At 44.1% G+C, this 27,466-nt stretch overlaps 1 protein-coding gene across 5 annotated transcripts in view; it reads left to right on the top strand.

The window, feature by feature from the left end:
- LOC101937751 (protein mono-ADP-ribosyltransferase PARP12-like) overlaps positions 1-23,018 on the top strand; it is a 42,333-nt gene extending 19,315 nt beyond the window's left edge. Inside the window, exons 5-14 of one of the 5 annotated variants that reach the window (XR_010598455.1) lie at positions 506-607; positions 2,657-2,780; positions 4,521-4,689; positions 5,293-5,340; positions 8,186-8,306; positions 9,397-9,493; positions 10,540-10,618; positions 17,543-17,673; positions 18,825-19,094; positions 19,852-21,192. Coding sequence is in view for 2 of the 5 variants with exons in the window: in XM_005299945.5 (XP_005300002.1) it covers positions 506-607; positions 2,657-2,780; positions 4,521-4,689; positions 5,293-5,340; positions 8,186-8,306; positions 9,397-9,493; positions 10,540-10,618; positions 17,543-17,673; positions 18,943-19,094; positions 19,852-20,135 (1,307 nt within the window). In the remaining 3 variants the exon portion in view is untranslated. Of the gene's footprint in view, positions 1-505; positions 608-2,656; positions 2,781-4,520; positions 4,690-5,292; positions 5,341-8,185; positions 8,307-9,396; positions 9,494-10,539; positions 10,619-17,542; positions 17,674-18,824; positions 19,095-19,851 lie in introns of all 5 variants that reach the window. The other 4 variants (XM_005299945.5, XR_010598461.1, XR_010598457.1 and 1 more) reach the window with 4 other exon arrangements.
- Positions 23,019-27,466: the final 4,448 nt, after the last annotated feature.

The raw sequence follows: 27,466 nt of genomic DNA, 5'->3' as shown, positions 1-27,466 counted from the left end.
TGTGTTGAGGTAGGCCTGTGTTAATCTTCTGGAATGTGTTTGCATGAATACCCAGTGTCTAGTACTACTTAGGAGTGCCTGTGGTTTAGCAACACTAGCCATACTATTGTAAAGTTCATGTAATGGACAGTGAACTCGTAAACATCTGCTTTGATATATGACCTGACTTTGCTGACTATGGTTCAGGCCTCAGGTCTTACACCAGGCCCCGTGTTCCAGGTGCACGCATGCGCGCTCTCTCTCTCTCCTACAAATAGTAACTACTACTACGAAGCCTCCCTTCCAGGTTCCTGAAGTTAATGCCAGTGGTGTCAGTTAGTGCTGGGTGGGGCAGCCCTTACTTGCACCAGGCCCAGGCTCTGAATCAGGAAGCTGCAACCAGCTCCTTGCTGCCTCTCCGACAGAACCGAGAATCAAGACCGTCTATTTTTTTCTGTTGCAGGGTGTTTTGTTGTTTGGCATGAGGAGATACGTTTGATGTGATCTAGACTGTTCTTTCCCACAGGTGTCAAAGCTGTTCCTTCTATTAATGCTTCTGGGACCAATGAAATTAAAAAATGTGATGAGATATGCCTGTACTATATCTGGAGGTACTGCAAACATAAAGGTAAGTCTGACTAATGGTGTTATCCATTGAATGTCAACAGGAACTGCCCTGTGCAGACTTCATATCTCTACTAGTAACGGGATATGGAAACTTTCATATCTGGATCACTGGCTTAATGTTGGTGGTAATGATTCTCCATCCCATATCTAACGCCTTCAAGGTGAGTTGGTCTAAAACATGGACTAAAAGCTGTCGCAATTGTGAAGAGATTCAGAGGAAAAGCCAAAGGCTGAATAGACAAACGCTGATGCGCCCTCTGTCTTAGAGGTGGGCTCTCCCAATCAGGGGTGAGTCATGCTGGTGGGCCTAGGTGGGGGAAGCTTGCACTGTCATTGCTTGCATGTTTCTGTGGCTAGAGTAAGTCAGTCTCCAGGGCTGCTAAACCTAATACTTTTGGTGAGTTAATTTTTTTAAAAGATAAAAATCGGAGAAAGATGCTGTTGTCAGACTTGAAGCATAAGTCCTTGCAGATCAGTACCAGGGTCTGATTACAGCCATGTTCATTTCCCATTAAGCCCTTTACCATATGGCCTGAAGTAGCACAACACCTAGTTCCTTTTATATGAACCAGCTGAGTTATGTCAAGCTGCTTCTGTTACTGATGTTGCTGATTAAAGTTGTATAATACTGAAGTAAGTTGCCTGGGAACTATGTTTTTGTTTGTGCCAGACTCGTACTCCAGGAAAGATGTGAAAGATGGTTCTACTAAGGCTCTTTGTCTAGTATGCAGAGTTAGTCAGACAGCCCTCTCCATGTCTTGGTAATAGGATTCCAGCATTTGTTTTTAAAATATTATGCCTTTAAAGGATTGACCCCTTCTTAGCTTTCCAACATACAGCATCGTGTCCTAGAAATGAGCTCCGTCCAAGAACGACTAGCCATGACTCCCTCTGGAGTGTCTCAAGGCCAATGCAAACGCTGTCTACAGGAAGGAACTTGACTTTCACGCTGCCTCTGTGAGATTGAGGAGTGAGATTGAATTTAGTGGTTTGATGTAAATGCAGAGGAGACAGAGCTGAATGGGGAGTTCTCCTTGCTCGGGCTCAGATTCTGGGCATAAAGAGATGGGCATAATGGCTCTTGGGGGCAGGGAACATCTTTTTCTTCTGTGTTTGTACAGCGCCTACCACAGAAGGGGCCTAGTCCATGACTGGGACTCCTAGGGACTACAGTGATACAAATAATAAACCTTTTCCCCACTCCTGCTCTGGCTGCATAATGGACGTGGCAGTATTGCCCGTCCTGCACTCAGGGACGCATATGGACTTCTCTTTCCTTACTCCACTGAGGGCACATGGTGGCCCAAAGAGAGCAGGGAAGAGGCAAGGCCTATGGCTCCATCCAGCCCCAACACTTTTGCCTGCCGAGCAAGCGGACTGCCTATGAATTAGTACTCTGCGCTCTTGCTGGTGCTTTCCCTTGGGTGTTGCAGTTCATACTGCCCTGTGCTTTGGGCTATGCCTAAAAGGCACAGTCAAGCCTTCAGTGTGTTCACTTTTCTGGTCCTGAAACTCTTTTTAAGAAACTGAGGGAGAAACAAAACCAAAAATAGCACCAGGGTTTCCCTGCTGTAACCTGCGTGCTTAACCTTGTGAGAGAAACTGTGGTTACTCCCCTTGCGTGTTTGGGGCTGAGCTGATAAATGTGGAGTCATACCTACGTGACACAGTGATAAACAACACTGCTGTCACACATGCCAGTGTCAGTTGTCAGGGCAATATCTAAGCAAAGAAAGGTGTGTGGACTCAGACTTAAAATCAATAGTGCAAAGAGCTTACGCTGCTTTGCTAGTTAGAAAGGGCATGTTTCAACTCTTCCTTCAGTTTTACTCTAATCTAGCTCAGAGTTCAGTGGACTAACTTTTGATTTACCCCAGTGTATAGGGAAAGCAGAATCAAATGGAAGGGGAGAAGGCCAAAGAGATCATAATAAAAATGCATTGCAGGGTTTGCTGCTTATTCCTGCTCCTCTCTTGGTTAATTTCAGTGTCCTGCTATCAGTCTGCTCTAAGGTTATGTGAGCTCCTTAGCATGTTTGCTCTCTTTGCAGATGACTGCAGGATGATTCATTATCATCTGCCTTATCGATGGCAGAGGTTTGATGGAGTCAATTGGCTTGATATTCCCAGAATGGAGGTAGTCGAAAAGGCCTATTGTGACCCCAAAAACGACAGGTATAATAATGCTTAAAACCTCTTTGCTAAGCTCTGTAGAGGAGTTACATAGCTTTGGGGTAGCACAAGGATAGTCCATCTCTCAGTTTCTGGTTAACTCTTTTCCTCAAGAGAATTTAGGGCATGAATGCTTGATGCCCATAGATAAGACTTTTCTCCTGAAAGCTGTGTGTTGACCTCTTAAGCTTTTGCTAGAGACTTCTCAGTAACATAAATGGTTGCTGAACAGGATCTCTGAGAATATACAGAGAGACTGTCTGAGTGTGCATAGGAAAAGAGAGAGAAGGTAGACAGTAGATAGCTTCATGAAAATGTTTACCTGCTCTTGTGGTAAGTGGAATAACCCGTAGAGGAGTTCTGCCTTGCTATTGAGATTATATAGGCTAATGAAACATGTAGCATTTGGTGCACAGACTGGGTGTCTAATAACATAGAGTTCATATTGAAGTTATTACCAAGCTTCTCCTGGACCAGGGGTTCCCAAACTTGGTTTGCAGCTTGTTCCGGGTAAGCCCCTGGCGGGCCACGAGATGCTTTGTTTACCTGAGCGTCCGCAGGTATGGCCACTCGCAGGTCCCAATGGCCGTGGTTTGCTGTTCCCGGCCAATGGAAGCTGTGGGAAGTGGTGGCCTACTCAGGTAAAGAAAGCATCTTGCGGCCCACCAGGGGCTTACCCTGAACAAGCCGCGAACCAAGTTTGGGAACCCCTGTCCTAGACTGTTTTTATGGCTGTCAGTCCTCTATACAGCCATTATTTGGAACTTGCCTGGAGGAATCTTTTATGAAGTTCTCCATTGTGAAGGATGGTAGATCTTATTCATAGATAAGATAGTCATAGATATAGGACGCAATAGGAGTGTTCTCTAGATTCACCCATTATCCTATTCATTCCTTCTCTGCAAGCTCCACTTTCGACTGACACATCACTCTGATTATGGAGCACTGGTGCTCTCTGAAGCTCAGGAGTGGCCAGATGTGATTGCTTGAGAGTTCTGGCCATAGCCTATCCAGGAACAAAGGATTTCTGTTCTGTTTTTATAATGCCTGTTCTCAGGCAGCCCGGAACAGGAGGCTTTTATCCATCTTTGTCAGGCAAAGCTCACTTCGAGGCACTTTGCCTGAGCCAGCCCAGGCTTATTTTAAGTCAAATTCCAAAGCGTCTCAAGGATTAAAATCCGACATGTCCAAGTGCAGCTTGAGGGATAGATGCAGCCTACAGAGTCCTCAAATGTGGCCATTCCCTCCATAACTGCAGCATGAGAAGAATGCTGATCAACTGCTGCTGATCAACTGCAGGTTTTTATTGCTGGTGAACTCCAATGCTACACAATTTATACTCTTCTGGCAAGGAGGATACAGACACAAGCAAATACTAGCATCATGTGCATTTGTGGTTCATTACAAAAAACATGTATCAATAAATTAGGTGTAGCCCCAGACTTTCTAGAAAGTCAGCAGTGATGCCCCTAGCATCACGTAGTTTGCATGCTCTGTGTTAGAGATATAGACAGTGTTAGCTCTTTTTGCGGGGAGTCTAGTCACAAGGATCTGAAGCTCCTGAATCAGAGCATGCCTGCATGGGGCAATTTTCTGCCTGCCTTTCTTAAGCAACCTTAACTAGAGGCAGTGCTACTAGTTCCACCTATAATGTAGAAATTTGGAAGCCCTTTCAACTGGTGATCAAAGAGGATAAGTATGCACAGTTAGCACTGGTGTAACTCTCTGAATTTCTCTCTCTAGCGTAGCAGATCAGAACATCAATTTCAGGTCAATTACCTCCTCTTCTGCTTTGCTTCGACGCCTCTCCACACCATCATCGGTTACAAAACCCTCCAAATTCATAATGACAACAAAATGGATTTGGTATTGGAAAAATGATCTAGGCCAGTGGATTGAATATGGGAAACAGGTGAGCACCTTGTAACATCCATCCCCTCTTAGCCACTTCTGGAGGGATGTCACAAATACAGTCTCCTCTGCTATATAGTAACCTGTAGATATTGTTTATTTGCTTTTGATTTATAAAACAATGGGTCCCGTCCCATGGCTTAGTTAGTAATTGATAAAGCCAGATTGACTGTGGGTGGGTATTTATTTCTGGCAAAGCAAGCACTATAAGCTTTTATAGATGTTCCCTCAAAAAGGCATCTGATAAAATCTTGTACCAATTTCTCTACCCTTTCCCAAAATAACATGAGAAAAGCTGAGACTTGCATCATATCCAAGAGGCTAAGAGATCTAAGCGTTAGCAGACTTAGTGATGGGGAATCATATACAAGATTTATGCGGCATTCATGAAGAATGCCCTTCCAGTAGCATGCTTTTTCCCTTTTTTATGTATTATACAGAAGAAAACTATGTAAAGAGAACATTGTTAAGGTTGCAAAGTCAAGCACTCCAAAATTAAAAGAGGCCAGAATGAAAGTTGCATGTACAATCGTAATTTGGCCCTCTTGTACGTATGAACTGATACAGTCTTTAACAACATGACCACATACTATTTTTCCCATAGGACTTCAGCCTCGGAGAGCGCTCAGGATGGATGGTGGTCAATGAAGGGGTAGTTATTCAATATTTATTTATATTATTTTTATTCAATCTGTGGGGTGAGGTTTTATTTACTGTACACTGTCCAAACCTGGCACTTAATAAAGAATTCTAAATTTTCTCTGTGGATTTTCTGTGGCTCTCATGACTATAGTATGTGAATGCTTCATAACATTAATGAATTAATCTTCACAAGACCCCTGTGAGATGAAGGGATATTATCCCCATTTTACAGATGGGGAGCTGAGGGACAGAGAGCTTAAAACTAAAATTGTCAAGTGTCCACTGATCTTTATATTGGCATTTCCTAATTTATTTTAATATATGGCTTTGTAACCTTAACGTTCTCTGTATGTAATTTCCTATTTTTAAAAAAAAAAGGCAAATTGACAAAAGAAAAATTTCTCATATGAAACCATATTGAGCCTGTCATAGGGTCTCTACACCTCATGCTGGTTCATCAGCCAAAGGATTAACAAAGCAACTGCCTGCTTAGCCAGAGATGATTGGCAGCCCCAAAGCAGCTAGATAAAAGGGCTGCAGGGGAAGTGGGTGGGGCAGCTGCAAGAGAGATGATCCCTCCAGCAGACTGGTGAGAAGCTGCCAGACAAACCAATGCTCCAAAGAGCGATAAACAGGGCAGGAGGCTGGCAAGATTACAAAGGTAGGAAGTGGCTGAGAGAACAGCATGGGACTGAGAAGGATTGGTTCTCGCTGTTCCAAACCAGGTCCCTGAGCTGGAACCCAGTGGAGTGAGCTGGTTTAGGTTCCGCTACCTACCTCGGCCAGGGATTTTTAGAGAAGAAATTCCCCAACCCAGGAGACCTAGGGCTGATTAGCCCCTACTGGAGCCATGGAACTTCTGCTGTCCCATTATCCTAATGGGGGAAAAGACTATTGAGGACGTGGCCAGGAGGGATTGGGTCTTAATAAGGACTTGACAAATGCAGAGTTGGGTTTGGCAGCATAAGGGGGAGGGAGCCAAGTGGGTGTAGTTCCCCCTGCCACAAGGGGATGCCGACACACCCCCATATTACAGACTACAACAGGGTTGGACCAGCACAGACATCTACCACTTGAGCTAATGAAGCAATTGGCAGCAGTAGTAGGCTGTTAGCCTTATAAATGGACCACCCTATAGAAAGTGATGAAAGATCTTCTTTGCCAACAGATTACACGTGCATTTTCTAGACAGCAGAGGAACATTGGGATTTGGGAGTCCTGAGTTCTGTTCCAGATTGTGGAAAGGAGTGTATCCTAGTGATTTTAGACTCTCTTGCCTTGTCACCCTCAGCCCATCCCCTAGTATATTTCCCACACCTGTCCCCACCCCCTCTGCTCTTCACAGCCTGTTCCTGCTTCCCTTTTGCATGTGATTCAGGCTGCTTCCTCTTCCTCCATCCTACCTGGGCACCAGCAGTGGAGCATTCAGAGTGCAGGAGAAAGTTGCTCTCATTCAAATGCCTGACACCAAAGTTGACCCTGACATCTGGGAGGAAGGTTTGCAGGAAAACCCTTTGAGCCCCTGTCGTCCTCAGTTGGAGCATGCTCTGTTCAGACAGAATGTTTGAAGAAATTTAGATGCCAAACTCGTTACAAACTTCTACGGCGCATGTGAGCTTGTAAAAATGGCAGTATTCAGAAGCTTATAAACTTGGCCAAATTCAGGTGGATTGTCACAAGGACAACCTCTCTGATCCAGGGCAGTCCCCCACCCTGCCAAATTTCAAGTCTCTGCTCCCAAAGAATGAGGGCTGTAGTGCATCTCAACAAAATGATTTTAAGAGTTTATTAATAATGGCAAAATGTGTTTTTTCCCCCATCCTAATTAATTTTCCAGAATGGCTGAGCTGTTTTTGTTAAACCTTGAATAGTTCAGCCTCCGTTAGACTGCTAGCATGGGAAAGTTCAGCCCGAACAGTTAAAGTTATAAGCAACTGGAAAAAAAGGTCTATAATGGAGTGTTCAAGCAACCTAAACTATGGTGTCCCAGCCAGCTCCATCTATCATAAAGAGATCTCTGCACAAGCAGCTATAGCCTGGCACAGGAATAGAAATGTTCTCATAGTTTGTTCCCAGCCAGTAGCAGCTTGAACTCCACCAGGTAGCTTGTAGGGGCCCAGTATCACTTCCAGAGCACATTTCCCATTTGAAGTCAATGGGAGCTGCAGGTTAGAGGACAGGTGGGGCTTTTGGAACTTCGGATGGCACGGAAAACAATTGGGGTCTGTGGGATGCTAGTGATCAATGGTGAAATGGTTCAGTTTAACATCGGACGTGGCATCATTACATTTCAAAGATAATGCCCCATGGAGATGAATGTGGCATTTCTCATGTCCAGAACTATTCCAGGTGGGTTTCTTCGTTGTATAGATTTTTTGGAGGGGTGCGGTAGGGTGATGACATCCTTTCTTATGCAGCACTTTTGAGATCTATGAACGGTAAGCACTGTAAGTGCTAAGTATTACTATCCGGTTATTTATTTTTCCTCAGTTTCATTCTCCCACAATCAACTCTGTAATTTCCTCTATGCCCGGAGCAAACTTCCTGACCGTGTGCTTCCTTCAAAGTCGCTTCCTCAGTTAGTTTTCCTAAGTTGACCTCCACTCCTCCCACTATATTTTCCCACTCTCAATCCTGTGTTATACCTGATATAGATGTGGCCAGGGAGCTGTCACTTTATTTACCTGTGTAGGCCCAGGCCCACTAATGACATATAAGCAATACAGTTTTTTTTACTAGCAGAGGTCAGAATCATGGCTCATGTTTATCAATGAATGAAAAAAGGCAATTGTGCAATCTTTTGTCCTTCCAGATGGGTTTAACCATTATTTTTTCCCCACATTTCCATTCTATAGGATGGACTACAGGGAGCTTCTGCACTAGCTTCTGATGATTTGGAGAATTTATTTCTGGCGAATCCAAATGACCTCCTACAATTTCAGGCTGGTGCCCAACAATATGAGATCAATTTTAAAGGTACTTTTCCCCTTTCATTAAAATTGAACACAATGCATTATAGTTTATAGTTAGTCTGGTGGCTTTGATATGCTACGTTGCAGTACTTTTCTGGGAGAAGTGTACAGAGAGAGACTGCTGCAAATAGGGCTAGCTGGATAGTTTTACGGCGAAGGGAAAATAGTCCACATATGCCGGGTGAAATATTGTAAGGGGAGAAGGTGTAAATAAGTATGTGGGCAAATTAATGACAGAACAAGGAACAAATTAGACAAAGAGGGCAGGGTTAGGTGCATGAGGCGGCGGGGCGGGGGGGAAGAGATTTTAAAGACAGCTTTTCCCTTTAGAGTAAACATGTGGAAGGCCTCATCTAACCAAAAAAGAAATGATACTTGACCAGCCGGTGGTTGGTTTTTTTTGCTATGATTATTACTTATGATTTTGTTTAAGATGGCTCTGTTTGCCTGAGAGCATCACGTGCAGCTTTTGCTTCTGCCAGATCCTGCAGCCTTAATTCTGAGCTTCTGACAAGTCTACGATGGGAATACTTGTAACCCATCACACATCTGTAGTTCTGTCTGGGGATTTCCATGGTTTACAGTTATTTCTGAATTCTCACAACATTCCTGTGGCTTATTATTATAATGCCCATTTTGCAGAAGGATTACAGAGGGTGCACAGAAAGTCTGTCCACCTCTTTCAGCGCTCCACTACAGAGTTGTTGACTTCACTGCAGCCTTAAATGGGAGCAGAAGACAGGAGATGAGGGAGTGAGCCCTTATTTAAATACATAGTAAAGCCACGAATTGTCTGGTAGATTTGAACATTTTCCATGCTATGAAGAAAGAGCGTAAGTGAGATGGAAGGAGCAAGTGATTTCTGGAAAGATAGGTAAGCTCAAGTAAGAGTCATAGGGAAGGGACAGAGAAGATTGAAACAAAGTAGTAGGGCTGCAGAGATAGTGGTTGCTAAACAGACAAAAAGTTCAACTGCCACATTCCATCAACAAATGATTGTTTTTCCTCTGGGTGGGTGGGGTGTGTGTGTGTGTGTGTGTGTGTGTGTGTGTGTGTGTGAAAAATACATAAAATAAATTTTTTTTTCTTTTAAGAAATGGTCCAGAAAAATGTCCGCTATCAAACTCAAAGAGAAGTCCGCAGGCGACCAAAGTTCGTGTCCTCGGAAGATGTGAAAAAAATGAGGAAAGGGTACTCAACGATGCATTCATTTTTGTTTGTTTTTTTCACTGTAAAACGAAATGCCCCGTATGGAATGAAGTATCAGGGGGTAGCTGTGTTAGTCTGTATCTACAAAAACAACAAGGAGTCTGGTGGCACCTTAAAGACTAACAGATTTATTTGGGCATAAGCTTTCGTGAGTAAAAACCTCACATCTTCGGATGCATAGAGTGAAAGTTACAGATGCAGGCATTATATACTGACACATTCCGTATGGAATGGTGGCTGCATATGGGGAAGTTTCTTGATTCTCCTAGATAATTCTGGTTGGCTGATTGCCATAACGGTTGGATGTACTGCAATGCAACTGTTCTTGTTCACCTCAATATACTGCATGCTGTGGTGGAATCATATAACACGCTGCTGGTTTACAGATAGTTGCAGCAGTACCACAATCCGTGTGCAACACTGCAGTTCTCTGCTGCATGAGCAAGAATCTGTCTGTTCCTGTGGCATCTGGTGTAAGAGGAGATGGGAGTATTGATGAGGTGGAACTTGTCTTTTACAAAAGCATAGTAAGAGACCAAGGCCTCGTCTACACTACACGCTAAGTCGGTGTCACTGCAGTTGATGCAGTGACGTCAATTTAGCGGGTCTGGTGAAGACACGATACGTCAACGGGAGAGCGCTCTCCTATCGACTTAATTAATCCACCTCAATGAGAGGCGGAAGCTCCCGTCTACATAGCATGGTGTAGACACCGCTTTAAGTCGATGTAAGCTATAATACTTGCATAGCTTAAGTAGCGTAACTTAGATCGACTTTCATCACTAGTATAGATCAGGCCTAAGAAATGCTGCCCACCAGAAACAGGGGACTAATTCCTATTGGGAACCTAGTTACATGATGATATTTAATTGGCAATCTGCAGTAAGTAGCAAGATTAAATCTGTGTTGTCAAATTATTACAGGGGAAGTGACCAAAATAGACTTCTCCTGTCAGTCTGGGAGAAGGTTCATGACAGGAGTGGAAGTACCATAGACTCATTCCTGATTTTCTTTTTGTTTGCAAACAGCCAAAGAGTGACTGATCCTCCAGATCAAAACTATCCTAGAAACTGGGACAAATCAGCACTGCCTGACGTGGGGTACAAGGTACTTGTGTTTTCTCCTTTTTGCTCCAGTGAGATTGGGTTGTTCCTATACAGGTTCTTTTGATGGAAAGGCACTGAGCCCAAAGGAACATGATAAAATGTCCATGTCTAGTGAAACATTTGCCATTTGGGAATATAGTTACAAAGGGCCAGATTTTAAAAGATACTTAGGTTGCAGGTTGGTGTCTAGGCACCTCTGAAAACTCCACTAGACACTGTACTCTCATTGATTTCATCTGCATCTCTAGGTCAGTGGTCTCCAAAGTGGGGTGCGCAAGAGGATCCTTGGGGGTGCACGGCAGGAGGAGCGCTTTTTTTATTTTATTTTTTTTTTTTTTGCTTTGGCAAAAATGGTAGAGCCGGCACAGCAGGGGGTACGTGCTCAAAATTTTTTTACTGATAGGGGTGCACGATCAAAAAAGTTTGGAGACCACTGCTCTAGGTGACTGGGCCAGATTTTTAAAAAGGTATTAAAGTGTCCTGAGACTGCCAATATGGGTGCTAGTTGAGTTGGTGGGTTTTCAAACAGTATGTTTACATGGCAGGTAGACACCTATGGCTGGCTCGTGCCATCTGACTTGGGCTCACGGGGCTCAGGCTAAGTGACTGTTTAATTGCAGTGTAGAGGTTTGGGCTTGGGCTGGAGCCTGGGATCTAGGACCCTGTGAGGTGGGAGGGTCCCAGAGCCTGAACATCTGCACTGCAGTTAAACATGGGTTTTTAATTGTAGTGTAGATGTACCCTGAAGTTCACATCTATTCAATAGGAACTGGACTGAGATTACCAACTCTTGCCACATAGGCCACCAAAGAACCATCATATGATGACGATATGGTCATTACTAGGTCAATTTGCCCCTGTTTTCATATCTATTCAAACAAATACAGTATTAAACATATAATATATACACACAGAAATGAAGCTAACAAGTAAGAGCAGAGCTGTTGGACATCTAGGAGTTTTTACTAACAGTTTTGATGGTATTTGCATGTTGCTTCAACAGATGGATCAAAAGAAATACTGGAATCATCTAGCTAATAGTTATGTGGCTAAGGAACAGACCGAGAGTCAAGCACTTGGATACACCGTGGTTTTGTAGTTCCTCCTTTAGAGGAGGTTTAAGTGCAGGCTCCGCTACCAGCTCTGCCACAGATGTCCTATGTGAAATTGGCCAAGTCACTTGGGCACAGAATAAGTGGGAGGCATCCAGGACCTGGTTATGGATTCCTGATTCTCAGACTGTTTTTATTGTAGCCCGAGCTCCATGGCGCTAAAAGCAGTTTTGGGGCACTCTGCCAGCTGGTGATAGCCAGAGAGCAGAGCTTTCCAGATGTTCACACTCTTTGCAGTTCTTCACCCCATATTCCCAGGCTGTAGTGGGGAGTGACTTAAGAGCAGACTATGCCAGTTCTATGCCAACTGTCCCTTAGGCTGTATGGACCAGATTCGGATCCTCTTATTCATGTTGGATGGTTTCGTTTACCATGAATAACTTGTGGAGTAATGTGCTACTCTACACAAGTAAGGGAATCAGAATCTGGGCCTGCAGTAAAGTTGACATCAGTGACAAAAAAATAAGTCTTTGCTCCTGTTACCCCTGCCACTGCAGCTGAGGGGGAATTAGGAAATTCCTCCTTGTGTGTTATCAACGGAATTGTTAACAAAGGCTGGGATTTTCAAAGCAGCCTACGATAGTTAAGTGCCAAATTCCCTTTAAACTCCAATGGGGTTTGGGAGCCTAATTACTTTTCCCTTTCAAATCCCAGCCTAAAGTCCAATCAGGTACATCTGTGCTAAGCTCACTGGAGACAATGGGGTTGCACAGGCACTCAGAATTTGACTGGCAGAAACATGTTATTACTGGTGGTTAGTGATGTGAGAGATTAAAAGAATCCAGCTTGCGTTTCAGTCAAGTACCTTGTCTCAGTTGACACTTTAAGAATTGATAATACTTTGCAGTTATTTAACATCTTCCATCTTAAAGTGCAGGCCAGGTAGAAGCATAATTGATCTGAGATTACCTCTCTGACCATAAGGCTTTTCTTTCACAGTAGCAATCCTCTGCTTTCACTGTTTCATGATTGGCTGGGATTCTGCATGCCTCTGTGGTGGCCTTCACAACATCTGACACCTCAGCCTTGATGAATTTCCTACACTTCAGACATTGGCTTTGCAAACTATTGTGGAAAATCTTGCTACACTGGAAAGGATGCTTTTTTTTAAATTATTATTATTATTTTTTTTTAAAGTCTTCCCTGTTTAGTATAAGGTCTTCTATTTTCTTCCTCCTTCACACATAATATTGGAGATTGCAGTATTTATTCTGTAAAGCATTTTGAGACATGAAAAATCCTATGCAAAGTAAAAGTTTATATGTCTATAATCTATATCGGGGTGGGCAAACTTTTTGGCCCGAGGGCTACATCTGGGTGGGGAAACTGCATGCAGGGCCATGAATGTAGGGTTTGGGGAGAGAGTGCAGGGTATGGGAGGGGGTGCGGTGTGCAAGAAGGGTCAGGGCAAGGGGTTGGGGTGCAGGAGGTGTGCGAGGTGTACAAGGGGGCTAAGGGCAGGGGCTGGGGGGGCACAAAGGGGTATGGAGTGTGGCAGGGGGGCTGAGGGCAGGGAATTGAGGTGCAGGAGGGGTGTGGCAGGGGGCTCAGGGCAGGGGGTTGGGGTGCGGGCTCTGGCCCGGCGCTGCTTACCTTGTGCGGCTCCAGGGTGGCAGCGACGCGCAGTGGGGCCAAGATGGGCTCCCAGCCTGCCCTGGCCCCGCACCGCTCCTGGAAGCGGGCAGCACCACGTCCCTGCGGCCCCTGGGGGAGGGGGGCAGAGGGCTCTGTGCACTGTTCTCGCCTGCGGGTACCTCCCCTGAAGCTCCCATTGGCCGCAATTCCCCGTTCCCAGCCAATGGGAGCTGTGGGGGGCGGTCCCTGCAGGTGAAGGCAGTGCACAGAGCCCTCTGACCCTGCACCACAGGGACGTGGTGCCGGCCACTTCCGGGATCAGCGCGGGGCCTGCGGCGCCATGGGGGTGGCAATCCCACGGGCCAGATCCAAAGCCCTGACAGGCCAGATCCAGCCCTCAGGCCATAGTTTGCCCACCCTTGATCTATATTGTTAGATATTGATAGCTTTTTAGGATTAGTAAATCAGATTTTGTGAATCCCCCTCCATTTTTTTTTTTATTTTTTTTTTTTACTTTGTGTAATGGCAGAAAAATGGAATTGGTAGCTGAAGAGAGATAAATGGCAAAAAATGAATTGTGATGTTGTCTTAAAATGTATGAATATAATATAATTGTGTTGGAGAATAAGCAGGCTGACCCGGAGGCGGATTGAGTAGACGGGCTTCTTTATTGCGGTACTTGTTCCCTTCGACCCAATTGTCAAGTAAGCCCTGAATTAGTTACAGCACACTTTTTTTATTTGTTAGTATGTAAATATTTACATTTACTACAATACCCCCAAAACCCTTATTGAGTAATATAAACGCCCATACAATGAATATTAATAGCTATATACTGAATATAATTATCCTGCTCCTGATTACTGTTTACAGCATTAGCATGTTTTACAAATAATTTTACCTTGAAGATACATTTCTTTGCAGTAATTGCAGCCACAAATTCCCTTGATTAGCAGTTTTCATGGAAGGGAGGAAGGGGCCATAACCCCGAGCTCTAGCTGGGAAAGAAAGGGAGGAGGGGAGAGAACACTGCTTTACACAAAGATTATCCTTTAGATCCCCACATTCCTTCTGCAGCTGCAACGCTTATCAATCCATAACAAGGCAAAGGGAGAGGGGATCTATCAAGCACAGAAGCGGTGTCTGCTCGGGCCTCTACTCCCTAATTCCATGTCTGCACACCAGCGGTTTCCCAGGTCACTACTTAACCCTTACATATCCCAACAATTTGTAGTCTATATTCTAGCACGCTATACTTTTAACATAGAAATGGTAAATCTGGAAATGTATGTTAGGGTCCGAGCGCTTTGTGGCGCTTCCCAGGGTTGCGAGGCACCTTAATACCACCTGCCCTTAGCATGAGGCAGCCTTGTCTATGCCTGCTGTGGATCAGCTCCTTGAATCCACCGGCCTCTGGCAACATGAGGCCTTCCAAGCCTCTCTGTACAGGTTAGTGATAAGCACACACCAACCTCTTGAGTCTTCCAAGCACCCCTCTCCTGAGTGCCCAGGCCCTGACCCACTGAACACTCACAGAACTCTCCGATTTTAAAGGAACAGGACAGACATCTGACAAGTTTTAACTCAGGATCATCACTCTGACTGCTGTGTGATGAGCAGAGATATTTATAGTGGAAACAAGAATAAGTTTATGATCAAATAACAGAAATTCAAATGATAATAAGAAAGAATAATGGAAATGATTACATATAAAACAAAATCATAACATGCTCACTAAAGCCTAAACTTAACTCCCTGTCTCCTACAGCATAGCTTAGCCCAAATCCTTTTCATAGTATTTTCAACCAGGACGGTTCAGATCTTCATTTTATAAGATCAAGCCCACTGGCAGCTTGTCTTTCCAGATTGAAGGATTCCAGGTATACATCCGTGCCCTCAGTTATATTCCCAAAAGTTCATTGTCTTTACTTATAAACTGGATAATCCCTGCTGTCTTTGCTTTTTTTCCTGCAGCATTTGTAGTCTGTTCCTTAGCATTTGGCTCTGTATGCAAATAGACTTCCACTGTAAGATGCACAATACACAGTGGTCAACCAGGGAGAGAGATGTCTCCCACCGCCTGTCTGGAGAAATCTGTCTCCAATGCAGGTTACCTTGGCCTTTAACTGCAAAGCATGAAGAATATAACATAACATGATACCTTTTGGTGAACCTAGGGGATCCCTGTAAGCTTATCTACTCCTGTGTCCTCTGCCAGTTGGCATCAAGAGGTCTTTGGTCTCTCTCTTCTCCATGTCAGAGGCCAGTCTCCATTTTGTGTCTGTTAGGTCTGTGGATTCTTGTCATGCCAGAGAGAAGTCGCTGTGCTACGAGATGAAAGGGCTGCTGGGAGTCAGAAGATCTAGTTCTGCCACTGATATTGTGACTTTGGACAAGTTGCTTAACCTCTCTGCCTCAGTTACTCCCATCTCTAATATGGGGATAGTAATACTTATAAGTGCAAAGCTGTTGTGATACCACAGAACATGCCAGCCTATAATTTTAGATGTGGTGGCATTCTGATGGCCTGAAATTTAGTTTTATTTTTGCTTGAACCACTCCAGTGAAATGGGAATGATTCTATAAAATCCAGACAAAGGAGAACCAGTGTCTCTGCTGCTTGGCAATCAATGGATTTGTTTTTGCTGGATATGGGCAAGTTAGGATTTGCCACTCCGATATGTTCTGCAAGATCATAACACTTTCCTGACAGCACTCACACTGCTTCCTGGCAAGTGGCACGTGTTTGGGTGAGAGAGGGAAGGAGGCGGGGGAGGGGAGAGAGCTTGTAGGCAGTGCCAGGAGCTCCTTGGCCCAGTTGTACCAGTATTATTCAGGGCCAGTTTGGCTCAGGCCACCCCTCCCCACCTCCAGCCATGTGTGCCCAGGAAACGGGGAACTTGTAGCAGCTCAGTTGCTCAGGTCGAGGCTGTGCAAACCCCACTCCAGGTGCTTTAGCTGTTTTTCTCCCAGGTATCTCTGGTCTCTGTTGTCCAGACGCAACTGAGAGTTCCATTCTCTTACTTCTAAGGCAGAGAGCACTGGGCAAGTGAACCACCCAAAGCAGCAAGTGGTGCATGGATAGGGGAGCTGCCAGGAAAGCCTGGGATGGTAGCATGATGGAGGGCGAAAGAGGCTTTCTGGGTAATACTGAGGCTAAGGAAGGGGTGTGAATTCCTTCATGGAATAAGCAGTATGGAAGATGCTGTTAGTCTGGATGACCACAAAAATGCTTTTATTCTCATACATGCACAAAATGAATAATTGTGGTTGCATGGTGCCAGAATACAGTGACATGATTCACATTGCTGCACTGTCCAGCAGTTCTCTTGTCACAAAATATGGATCTACTGCGTTGTGAAATATGCCGGGCTCAGCCTAGGGGAAGTTCTAATTCGTTAAGTGTGTTTTGCGTGATCTTGATGAGTTATATTGTGAAGTTATATATGGCTTTGTAAAGTGTTTTTTGCATAAAAGAAAATTGAGTTGCAATTTTCACACTGGTAGGCTTTTTAATCTAAAAAATAATTCTAGCCACTGCAGCTTGGATCATTCTAAAATCCCATTAACTGATTTAAAAGATTTGTCCATTCAGAGGTTGTCCAATATATAAATATCTAGTAAACAAAAGTAAACTGTATACAGATAGGATTTAGATGTAGCACAATCAGATTTAACTTACAAAATCACTGACTTGCTTGAATTTTCATTTCTGATTATGATAGAGCTGACAAAGCTGCTGCTTTCACCATGCCTCCCAGAGCAGCCACTGCTCCGTTTTTAAGATGCACCGTTGACACGTTGGAACTGGGGTCTTTCACTTCAAGTTTTGTTTTCATATTTGCCCTAGGCAGCAGTGACTGAAAAATTGTTACCAACTCATGTCTGTGTGGTAGCCCTGTGTTACAGGAGTCGGTAGTCTCAGCCTAGTTTATAGTTGACAGGTCACCATCTCAACAGATGAAGTATGGAACATATACAAACACTTGAATTCATCTCTCCTCCGTCTGAGAGGTTCCTTCCCAAAGAGAGAGGTACGCTGCACAGCACAGAATGGGGGAGCTCACATAGCAACTATCTGGGCTGTTCCTCTTCTGTGAGTGGATAGGATTTCAAGCACTACATAGGCTCAAAAGATCTACCTTTGGTCTCCCTGGCTCTGCCTAGGAAAGCGTGGTCACCCCTTACACCCAGTTGAAACTTTCTGTAACCTTTGGCTGTGGTTTGGTATTTTGTAGGCAGTGGCGATCACTAATCCATCCTCTGAATACACTGAAATCGAGACCCTATTTAAAAGGACAATGAACAATTATGTTATCCAGAGAATCAGGAGGATTCAGAACCCCTCCCTTTGGCAAGTCTTTCAGTGGTTTGTATCTATTTTATTACATTACATTAGTTGCGGCAATAACAAGGAGAGTGAGTCTCATAACTTCCCAGGCTGTCTCCTGGACATACAAGCTGGTGACTAACATTAACTCTGGAGGTTACCCAGTGTGGTGCTGAAGCTTACTTTAGCTCTGTTCCTTAAAGGAACTCTCAGAAATATCCCTCAGTCCTTTCTGGGGCTAATTAGCTATTCATTGTTGAGGTGCTATTGCTGCCGAGCTTTAGCGTCCCCTCCTGGAAGAGGAGGCTCTAGGCAAAGCTGCCGACTCTGCATGGAGTAGCTACTCCGTGAAAATTAACAGCTGGGACTGGCACGCACAATTGGGATGCAAGTACATCTGTGTTTACTGAATATTGAATTGCCCCGATAGCGGAGTCTTTACTGTTTGCACAGGTTCAAAAGGAGACTGTATCCCTTAATAAGTCTGCTGCAGTGGATCTAGAGTGTCTCTTTTAATGGGTATTTTACAAATGTGTCACACTCCTCTCGGGGCGAGGTTCCTGAAGGCATATTAGAGGCTTCTGGTGTAAAACAGCCAAACTACATTGAACTACAGTCCTCGAGGCTTGGGTTATTTGTTACTGATGTGCTCTAGTTCCTTTTGGATTTTAAATATCTACAGCATAGTTGGCCAATTAAGAACAGCAGCAGAAACGTTTAATAAGAGTGCTTTGATGCAGTGGCAATTAGGGGGTGGGGAGAGCATATAAGACCTTACCTAGATAGACAGAGAACATTTCCCCCTCAAAAACAGTTTGGGTTTGGCAATGATGGAGCTAATAGTCTAACCAAGCAATAACAACAATTGCTAAGCAGCAAAAAAGAGTTTGCTAGAAATGGTTTGTTTTAACAGAACAGACCTTGAAAATAACTGACAGCATTTAACACAACCTCAAAACTAATCTTAATCCATTTGCCTTGTAGCCTTTTCCACGTTCCCTTTAGATTTTTATCAAATGTAGGGAGGCAAGAACCCAGTCTCTCTGTTCCCCTTAACTTTGAGCCCTTTCTGCAGGATACAATGTTGCTGACTTGCACTGTAAAATGATTTCTGAAAATCCAGATGAGGCTTTGACAACATAAATGTTCACACTTTTAAAATTACTGTCTCTTTTTTTCCATCTTCCAAGTAATTTTCACTGCCGTTCCCAGACTAGCAACTCTAATTTGACTGCCAGTGGAATACAGAAGGTGGCTGGAAATCTCATCCATGTTATAGTGTGTCTTTAAATATATTTTTCACATCAGGCAAAAAGAGCAGATGAAGAAGAAAAATGGAGGGAAAGATGTAGATGAGAAGCTTCTGTTCCATGGAACCAACAGTTCCCATTTGGAAGCCATCTGCAATCACAATTTTGACTGGAGAATCTGTGGGGTCCATGGAACAAACTATGGAAAAGGTGAGGAGGAAGTGACTGCGTATGTGAGATCACAGACTTTCTTTAAAGTACCCAGTGATGATGTTACAGTGGTAATTGGTCTTTATAAGCTTCAGTGATTTGTTTTTTCGTGCATGGGGGAAGCAATGGGAGGGAAGCTCCAGTGTTCTTTCAGGCTGGAAAGGAATTGGTTTGCGTGGGTGGAGAATTTGATATGGGGTTGAGAGAATTAATTTGGGGGCTGAAAAAGAATTGTTATATTTGGGGGGTGGGGAGAGGGGCATGTTTTGATTCCTAGGAAGTGTAGGGAAACTTGCCAGTCCATTACCTCCTTCACCTCAGCGGGGGGGGGGGGGGGGGGGGGGAATTGAAGAAGATGGTAATTCTCTGTCAGATGGAGACAAGAGGTCTCTCCTCCTTATCCCTCCATGATGCTGGCTTTTCTTCAACTCTTAACATTAATTTTTTCCCCTTGTGCTATACCTGTTGATCTAATGTCTTACTACTCTTCCTAGGCTATTTTTCTTTACTCTCCCTTTCTATCTCACTCCTTCCTAATCTAGCCTGCTCTTTACTTCCTCTTGAAATTAATGGGAGTTGTATGGCAAAATCCTTTAGCTGTCTAGTGTGAAATCTCCACTAAACAGAAAGTTCACTTATTGAAACTTGAGTCAAATACATCCTAATTATTGTGGTGTGCTAACTCTTTTGTGCCTGATGTATAAAGTACACCATACACATCCAGTATCCTTACAGTGCCCTTTTTTGTCATTCCTAGGAAGTTACTTCGCCAGAGATGCTAAGTATGCGCACTGTTATAGTCAATCTCCTGCAAAAAGGAACACCATGTTTGTGGCTCGAGTTCTAGTTGGAGACTTTGTTAGAGGAAACCCAACCTACGTTCGTCCCCCACAAAAAGCTGCTGATATGCTCACCTTTTACGACTGCTGTGTGGACAATGTGCTGGTTCCCTCCATTTTTGTCATCTTTGAGAAGCATCAGATTTATCCAGAGTATATAATAGACTATAGTGAAGAAGAAAAAAAATGTTTTGTATCGTAAATAAGGGAGAGAGCCGTTTGTATCGCTCACTGCAGCATTCAGACCTAATTTTACATGTTTTTAAGGGTTTCCTATCCTGGATTAGATTGTCTAATAGTCATCTCTCATTTTTAATAGAGCACCTTTCCAACTGCTACATCCAAAGAATTTGCTCCTTGAAGGAGGTTGGCAGGAGGAACGTCCTGCACACTAGGCGATTACTCTTTTTCATCCAACTGTTGACTTTCACTTGTTCATACTATGTAAACCTTAGGGTAGCCCCACATAGGAGGGGTCAGAATTGGGGATGTGGGAGTGGAATAGTGTGATTCTTCTTTGTGCAGCAACAATCAGCTTTGGAAATACTGACTAGAAAGGATTTCTCTTGAGAAATACGTTCAACTGAGAGAAAAATTGTCAACTCTAGTTTAATATAGTTGACAACTTGATTGTAGGCTTACGGCTTTTCAATTTTGTAGCGCTCCGAATGATGAGTCATTCAACTCTGATGACTTTACTGAGGTGGCTCTTTCCCTTACCTACGCTATCATTTCCAAGAGACCTGTGAATGAGTTTACTGTGGATTTGACAGGGTGGTGTTCTTGGAGTACTGTATGTCGATGTCAATATTTTAGATTAAAATCAGTAACTAGACAAATAAGAAGTCTGTTCTTTTAAATTGGTGTAATGAATAAGGTCTCAAAAGGAGGAGTTCCTCCTGCTGCACAAGCAATGTCAACCTAGTGGTTAGAGCAGAATACTGTCAGCCATGGTTCTGTTTCCAACTCTATAGCAGATTTGCTGTGCAACTTGATCTGTAGGTAGGAAAGCTGGAGGTAGACCATACCAATGGACCGTCTGGGAAAAGGCATGTCCCAGAATTTGTTGTTTCAGTTGCTAATGATTACATGCATAAATTTAAAGGCTTGGTTGAGATTCACTTGAAACCCTTGCCTTTAGTGTATTACGTTTTCCACATGTGGATATTTGTCCAGCAAATGCTGTAGGACAGAAGTAATGTCTTGGGGTGCTTTGATGTTTTTCTGTCATGCAGGATGGACAGTAATTTTCGTTGTGCCAGGGACATCACATGACTTGTGTAGAGTGAACGTCTTTAAAGATGTTCTGCATCACTCTGGTGCAGTAGAACGTGCTCACTCGACAAGAACTCGTTAGTTCCTAATTAACTATGTCATCTTCATTTTCTATGGCCAGTTGTACGCTAGGAAAATTACCCACTGCTGACAATGATGAGCCAAGCATAGTCATAACAGTGTTGTAACTATTGCTTCTGAAGTGGTTTGGGTCTTACCAGATTTTTCTGGTCTACGTTTTCTTATAAACCATGTTTAGCATTACCCCGTGTCAGCAATGGGTAACTTTCCTAATAGTGACCAAGCATGTTTTAATAACAGATCTGCAGTCTGTTGAGCTCTCATTCAAGGGGTTTTTTGATAATGAAGATCACATTTCCATCATCCCCTACTAACTTTCTAAGAGCTCACCTTTTGGGCTGAAATGCCTCTGCTCAAAGGTGAATCATTTTGGCAAGAGTGAGCAAACTCCCTTGGCTGGTGGGAGGGGAACACCGCTACAGCAAGAACTACTGAAGTTTATAATGTGGCATGTTTGAAGACTATTGCATTTTGCTAGGCTTGGCGGGCGGGAACTGGTTTTGAATTTAGTCCAGTTGTAACCACATCCTGGGCATGGGAGTTAAACAAATTCCAGGCTGGAGATGCTTATGTGAGCTGCTGGGAATTGACAAGCTTCCACTGAGGGAGAAGGATGTAAGACTAGGAAATGAAAATGCAGTAAATGTCTCAAGCCTTTATACAATCAAAGAATGTTTGTTTGTTTTCAACCTTTTTAAAAAAAAAAAAAAATCAGAAATACAGAATCTAGTTATCCCTGGTGGTGGAGGACTTGTTGGAGGCATTCCAAGATGTGTATTGAGCGCTTTGACACCTCAGCTGAAGGGTGAAGAGGTGGAGGTTGATTCTGAAACACTAATTTCTCCCAAATGTTCACTAGGCTGTGGAGTTTAGTATTTTTAGATACTTATTTGATCGAGTATAAAAATCAGTTCTATTACTCAGCTTTTGTCTCTTGTAATTAATTAATGTCACTAGACTTTAATTGCCACAGAGTCAGCCACAGTGCACAAGACCTTCATTTATAATGCAAAAAACAAAGCTGGAGAAACATTTGACATACCTTTCAGGCCCTCTTTACACATCAGAAAGGTGGGGTGGGGAGAGACAAATTTACATTTTCTCCTGTGTTGCTCATCATTAAAGTTCCAAAAGAAATGTTAACTCTGCCACATTTCACATAGTGTATATTTCTATTTGTCTTTTGTTAAATGTGTATTGTAATTAAGGTGACCAGATGGGATGAAGAAAATATCGGGGCACATTTTGGGGGGGGCGGTCCTGCTGGCAAGAGGCGGGGGGGAGGGAGGGAAGCGGAGTCCCGCTGGCAGAGGGGAAAGAAAAAAAAAAAAGGCGGAGTCCCGCCAGTGGAACAAAAACAAAACAAAACAGGAGGGCGAAATATCAGGACAAATTGTGTCCCGACCAAACATTGGTCAAGACGCGGGACAAACACCTAAATATCGGGACAGTCCCAATTTTATTGGGCGTCTGGTCACCCTAAATGTAATATGTTGTAATGTAAGCTTATGCCACAATCAAACAGATTGGGCAATATAGCCAGTTAATACTGCTATTCCAGGCTTTTACTTTTGTGTTTCTGGACTTTGATTTGATCTGGGCAACTGTAGTGAGACTTCAGATAATTCTACATACACAGCTGCATCAAACAGAACAGTTTGTGTACAGAAGTTGTGTGTAACTGAGCTTTGTAATCACAAAATGTCTTTTAATAAATTGAATATCAAATTAGGATTGTCAGATATCTTTTATGTTTAATTATGTGGCATTGGGGACACTATCTTCTATGAGCAATTGCTTTAGACAGTCCTGGAAGAAGCAAAAGATTGAGAGGAAGCAACCACTGTTCAGAAGGGGGAAAATGTTCTGGCAAGGGCTGGTCAATAAGTAACTCTTTTGCTATAGATTTTACACATATATACACACACACACACACACACACACACACAAGCTACATTGCTGATTTATTTTTTATTGTTATCAATACAGTGCAGTGTAGATTCATTTTGTAAGATGCAAAAGTGCCTAAGTGATTTGATTTAGGCACCTAAGTCTCATTGACTGTCAATGAGTTTTAGGTGCAGAAGGGCTGGATTCACAAAGGAACTTGGGTGTGGTGATGGTGAGTGTCACTGTGCCTCATTTTAAGGCATCTTGAAAAATCACTGGGATTCACAAAGCCTGAGTCTGGTGCTTCAGCTCCCTGCAAGATGAATGGAGGGAGATAGGTGCCTCCGAATGGGATTCGCAAAAGCTAGCACACCAGGCAGTTCCCTGCCTAAGTTAGCTAGTGGGAGATGTCAAAGCGATGGATTTGTTCTAAGCCCCACCCCCTCCGAGTTTGGGGCTGAAAGACAGGCCAAAACTTAAAATATTGCATTGGCACAGCTGCACCACTGTAGCACTTCAATGAAGATGCTGTAAACTGATGGGAGGGAGCTCTCCCATCGACATACTTAATCCACCTCCCTGAGAGGTGGTAGCCATGTCAATGGGAGAAGCTCTCCTGCTGACATAGCGCTGTCTACGCAGGGGGGTGTCAGTACAATGACCTCACTGGGGACGTGGATTTTATATGCCTGGGTGATGATGTTCTACCGATATCAGTCTGTAGTGTAGACTAGACCTCAGTCTGAGCTGGAGGGAGATGCCTCCCTCTGCTTAGGATTTGCAGCTGAGAATCCCTTTTTGGTGTTAGGCCCCTATTCTGTTTTAGCAAGAAAGCAGGGTTGGGGAGGGGAGACCATAACTTCTCTAACCACTGGGCAGAGACTCACCTGGATTGCGGGAGACCTGTTCAAATCTCACCTGAGGGGGAAAAGGGATTTGAATAGGGATCTCTGACACCCTTCCCCCCCCCCCTCCCCCGGGGAGTGTTCTAACCAATGAACAACGGGATATTCTTCTGTGGGGAGGGGGGACCCCCTTCAGTCTCTCTTGTTTCATCATTTAGTCACAGGGGAATAGCTGCAAGAATCATTGGGCCAGAGGGAGAAAGACAGCACATATGAGAATGAGACGGTAGCCTGGGGGTTAGCGCAATTACTTGAGAGGTAGGAGAACCAGGATCCCTACTCCAGTGACTTAATTATTTAGCCATACTTGTGGAATAACTTCAACAAGAGAGATTTAGGGAACGTCACATCAGAAATATCCTATAGCGCAGCAGCTAGGGCACTTGCCTGAGACCCCTCTTCAAAGCCTTTCTACCCCTTGGGAAGAGAGGTGTGTGTGTGTGTGTGTGGGGGGGGGGAGTGGAATTGAACCAGGGCTCTCCCACATCCCAGGTAGTAGTCTAACCACTAGCTAGGCTAAGAGTTGAGTACGGTCTTCCTCTCTCTTCCCCCTGCTCCCTTAGAAATTCAAATAAAATTCTATTCAAATGGGCTTGGCTGTGGGCTGGAATCAGGTTAAGACTGTAAACAAAGGCCAACGTAGGATGCTAGGAGGGTAAAAAAGCAGGCATCCAAGAATAACATTTATGCATAACTTAAGGAGGGGTTTGCCATGTATTTTGGGTGCTTTCTGCTACTAAGTTCACATAGTATTGACTATAGATCTGCAGGGGATTTCAAAATCTAGAGAAATCATCCTGGGGAATTAAAAACACAAAACCAAAAAATCCTCCATAGGCAACTGGTGTGAGGAAGAGGGAAGAAGTCACATCAACCTCTTGGTACCTCTGGATAACCTGAACACATCAACCACAAACCAGTATCTTGCTGCATGGGGCCTTGGTCTTACAAAGAATTAGGAAGAAAAGTCTGACCTCCCATCTACTGGCCATGTGTAACCAAAAAGCTAAGGTAAGTGGGCTTCTTTACAAGAAAGGAATATCATGAGTAACAGGCTCACACTATCCCATTCCCCCTTGAAAGTTTATAATAAATAGCAAGTGGGAAGGCTGACAAGGACAAATTCTTGTAGGGTTTATCTAGCCACTCACTAGCTGATTGTGACATCAGCTTAAATGGGGATAACATCCATCAGCTGGAGTCTTGGGAGTGTTCTCACAGCACTCCAGCCACTGGCAAAGAAGAGTAGTGAACAGAATTCATAGGCAGCATGAACAGAGCCCTGCATTCCCCTACTATGGAATTCTACTGCCACCTAGCATGCATTAGGCACAAGGAGAAACCCCAGAATCGCTTCTGCAGGCAACATACAACCAAGCAGATGCTTGTTCGGGCTACTACTCAGACTTTTGCTTCCAAAATGAGTGACCGTAGCTAAGCCAGAACATTAAAAAAAAGAGAGAAAAGGGGTCATTACATCTCAGTAATTCAATTTGGCTAATGGCATGCTATGAAACACAGCTGGATTGGTTCTCAGGCTAACTGGCTTGCTTTCAGAGGCTGGGCTGTAGAACATATAGCTTGGGTCAAGGAATCTGGAATTAAATTTCTTCATTTAACTGAATATAGCCTTTTGGTCCAACTATTCCCTGTTGCTCAATCTTGCAACATTAGCTGAAAATACAGCTCCTCTCCCCCACCCCCGTTAAAGGAAACATGCAGTAACAGAAAACTGTACTCCCTAAAAAGATTTTTTTTTAAAGTGGTAAATTAATAGCTAATTATATAGTTAGGGTGCCACCCACTAAAGTCCTTCGGCACTAAGTCCCATTTTTTAGGTGCCACTGCAAGCTATAAAACTGCTGCTTGGCTGCCACCTTACCCCATAGGTGCCTAGGCACAAGGTGAGTTTAAGTTTTTGCAATTAAATTGCTTGAGCACCAATGTTTCTGCCTCTGGGTGTGCATGCTGTTGCCTCACACTAGGCATCTAGACACCTAGCACTCCAGAGCAATTCACAAACTGGGGAAGATAGTGCTTCCACCTAAGTCAGGGAGGTGGAGGAGCGGATCCCTTAGGCATGCTCAGGACGAAGTGGGGGCGAGGCAGCTTGAACTGGGACAGGGTCACCCGCAGCTTGGGTACATACCCTCTCCACTACTCCGGTAAGGTTATAAGCGGTCCCGCTCCACGCAACCGTTTTATTTCAGGCCCTGCACACGACTTAGGTGGAGGAGCACCTAATGTCTCCCAGATCAGGGCTTGCTAGCAGCACTAAGTGCCTCACAGCAGCCCAGACTAAGGAGACCTCTACAATGCAAAAAAACCAAAAGCCTACAGAAGCAAGTTTCAGAACCTGGGTCAAGTGACTTGGGCTTGCAAGGTGCGTGCTGCGGGGGCTAAAACTGGTAGGGTAGTGGTTCCTGCTCGGGCTGCAGCCTGGGCTCTGAGACCCAGGGGGGCTGCTATATGTTAGCCTCGTAGTCCGAGTCCCGCGATCCCAAGTCAGTTGACCCAGTCTTTTTTTCCTTTTGCAGGGTAGATGTAGTCCTAGTCACCTAGGTCTGCAAGAGAGCCAGGGCATAGGACACAACCCTATCATCATCATTTCCCACTGGTTCACTTAAGCAAGGTGCCACCTATCATGCTGGCTTTGTGGGTCACATTCTCAGGCACCTCACTCTTCTCCCCCTTCTGTGTACAGGGAATCTAGGCACCTAACGCAGGCTGTGGATCCCAGGGTTGTACCTGTGATTTTCTAGGCACCATGATGCTTAGCATCCTAACGCCCTTCACGGCCCCCACCCTTGTTCCCTAGCACTTGACAGCCAACACCTGCCAAACACTGAGGCTAGCCGGCTAGGTATAATGTTTTGTTAAAACTTAAGCAGGAAACAAGGCGGAAGGGAATGCTGGAAAAGGGTCAAAGCAGAATCTCTACAGTAAAGCTGAGTGGTAGTCATATTAAGGATAATGCGGTTAGCTTCATTCCATGTTGGCCAAAAGAGACTGTCTGTGAATGTGACCTATGGGAGCTCCCACACAGCAGACACTGCCTTGCCAGCATAGAACTAAGACATCAACTCTCACTGGAACAAACAAGGATTCAAAACTGTAAGGTACTGTAAGTGCCAGTTTCTATGGCATACTTCAGTGGGAACTACAGCTCCGCAGTACCCCTGAAATTTCAGCCACTTTTATTTAGGTGCCTCATTTTAGATATCTACGTGTTGGCCTTTATCTTTTAGGCTGAGCTAGCTCACAAAGTAATGAGTGATTACCTCAATTGGTCACTAGGTGTCACTTGCCCTCTTCAATACTAACTTCATGCTTAGCAATAACATGTAGGATCCAGTGGCACCTCTATTTTTACAGCTGTAGA

The sequence above is a fragment of the Chrysemys picta genome, chromosome 1, assembly GCF_011386835.1.
Source record: "Chrysemys picta bellii isolate R12L10 chromosome 1, ASM1138683v2, whole genome shotgun sequence".
NCBI lineage: Eukaryota > Metazoa > Chordata > Testudines > Emydidae > Chrysemys > Chrysemys picta.
Note: the sequence above shows the minus strand (reverse complement) of the source record. Positions and strands in the feature narration are given on the sequence as shown.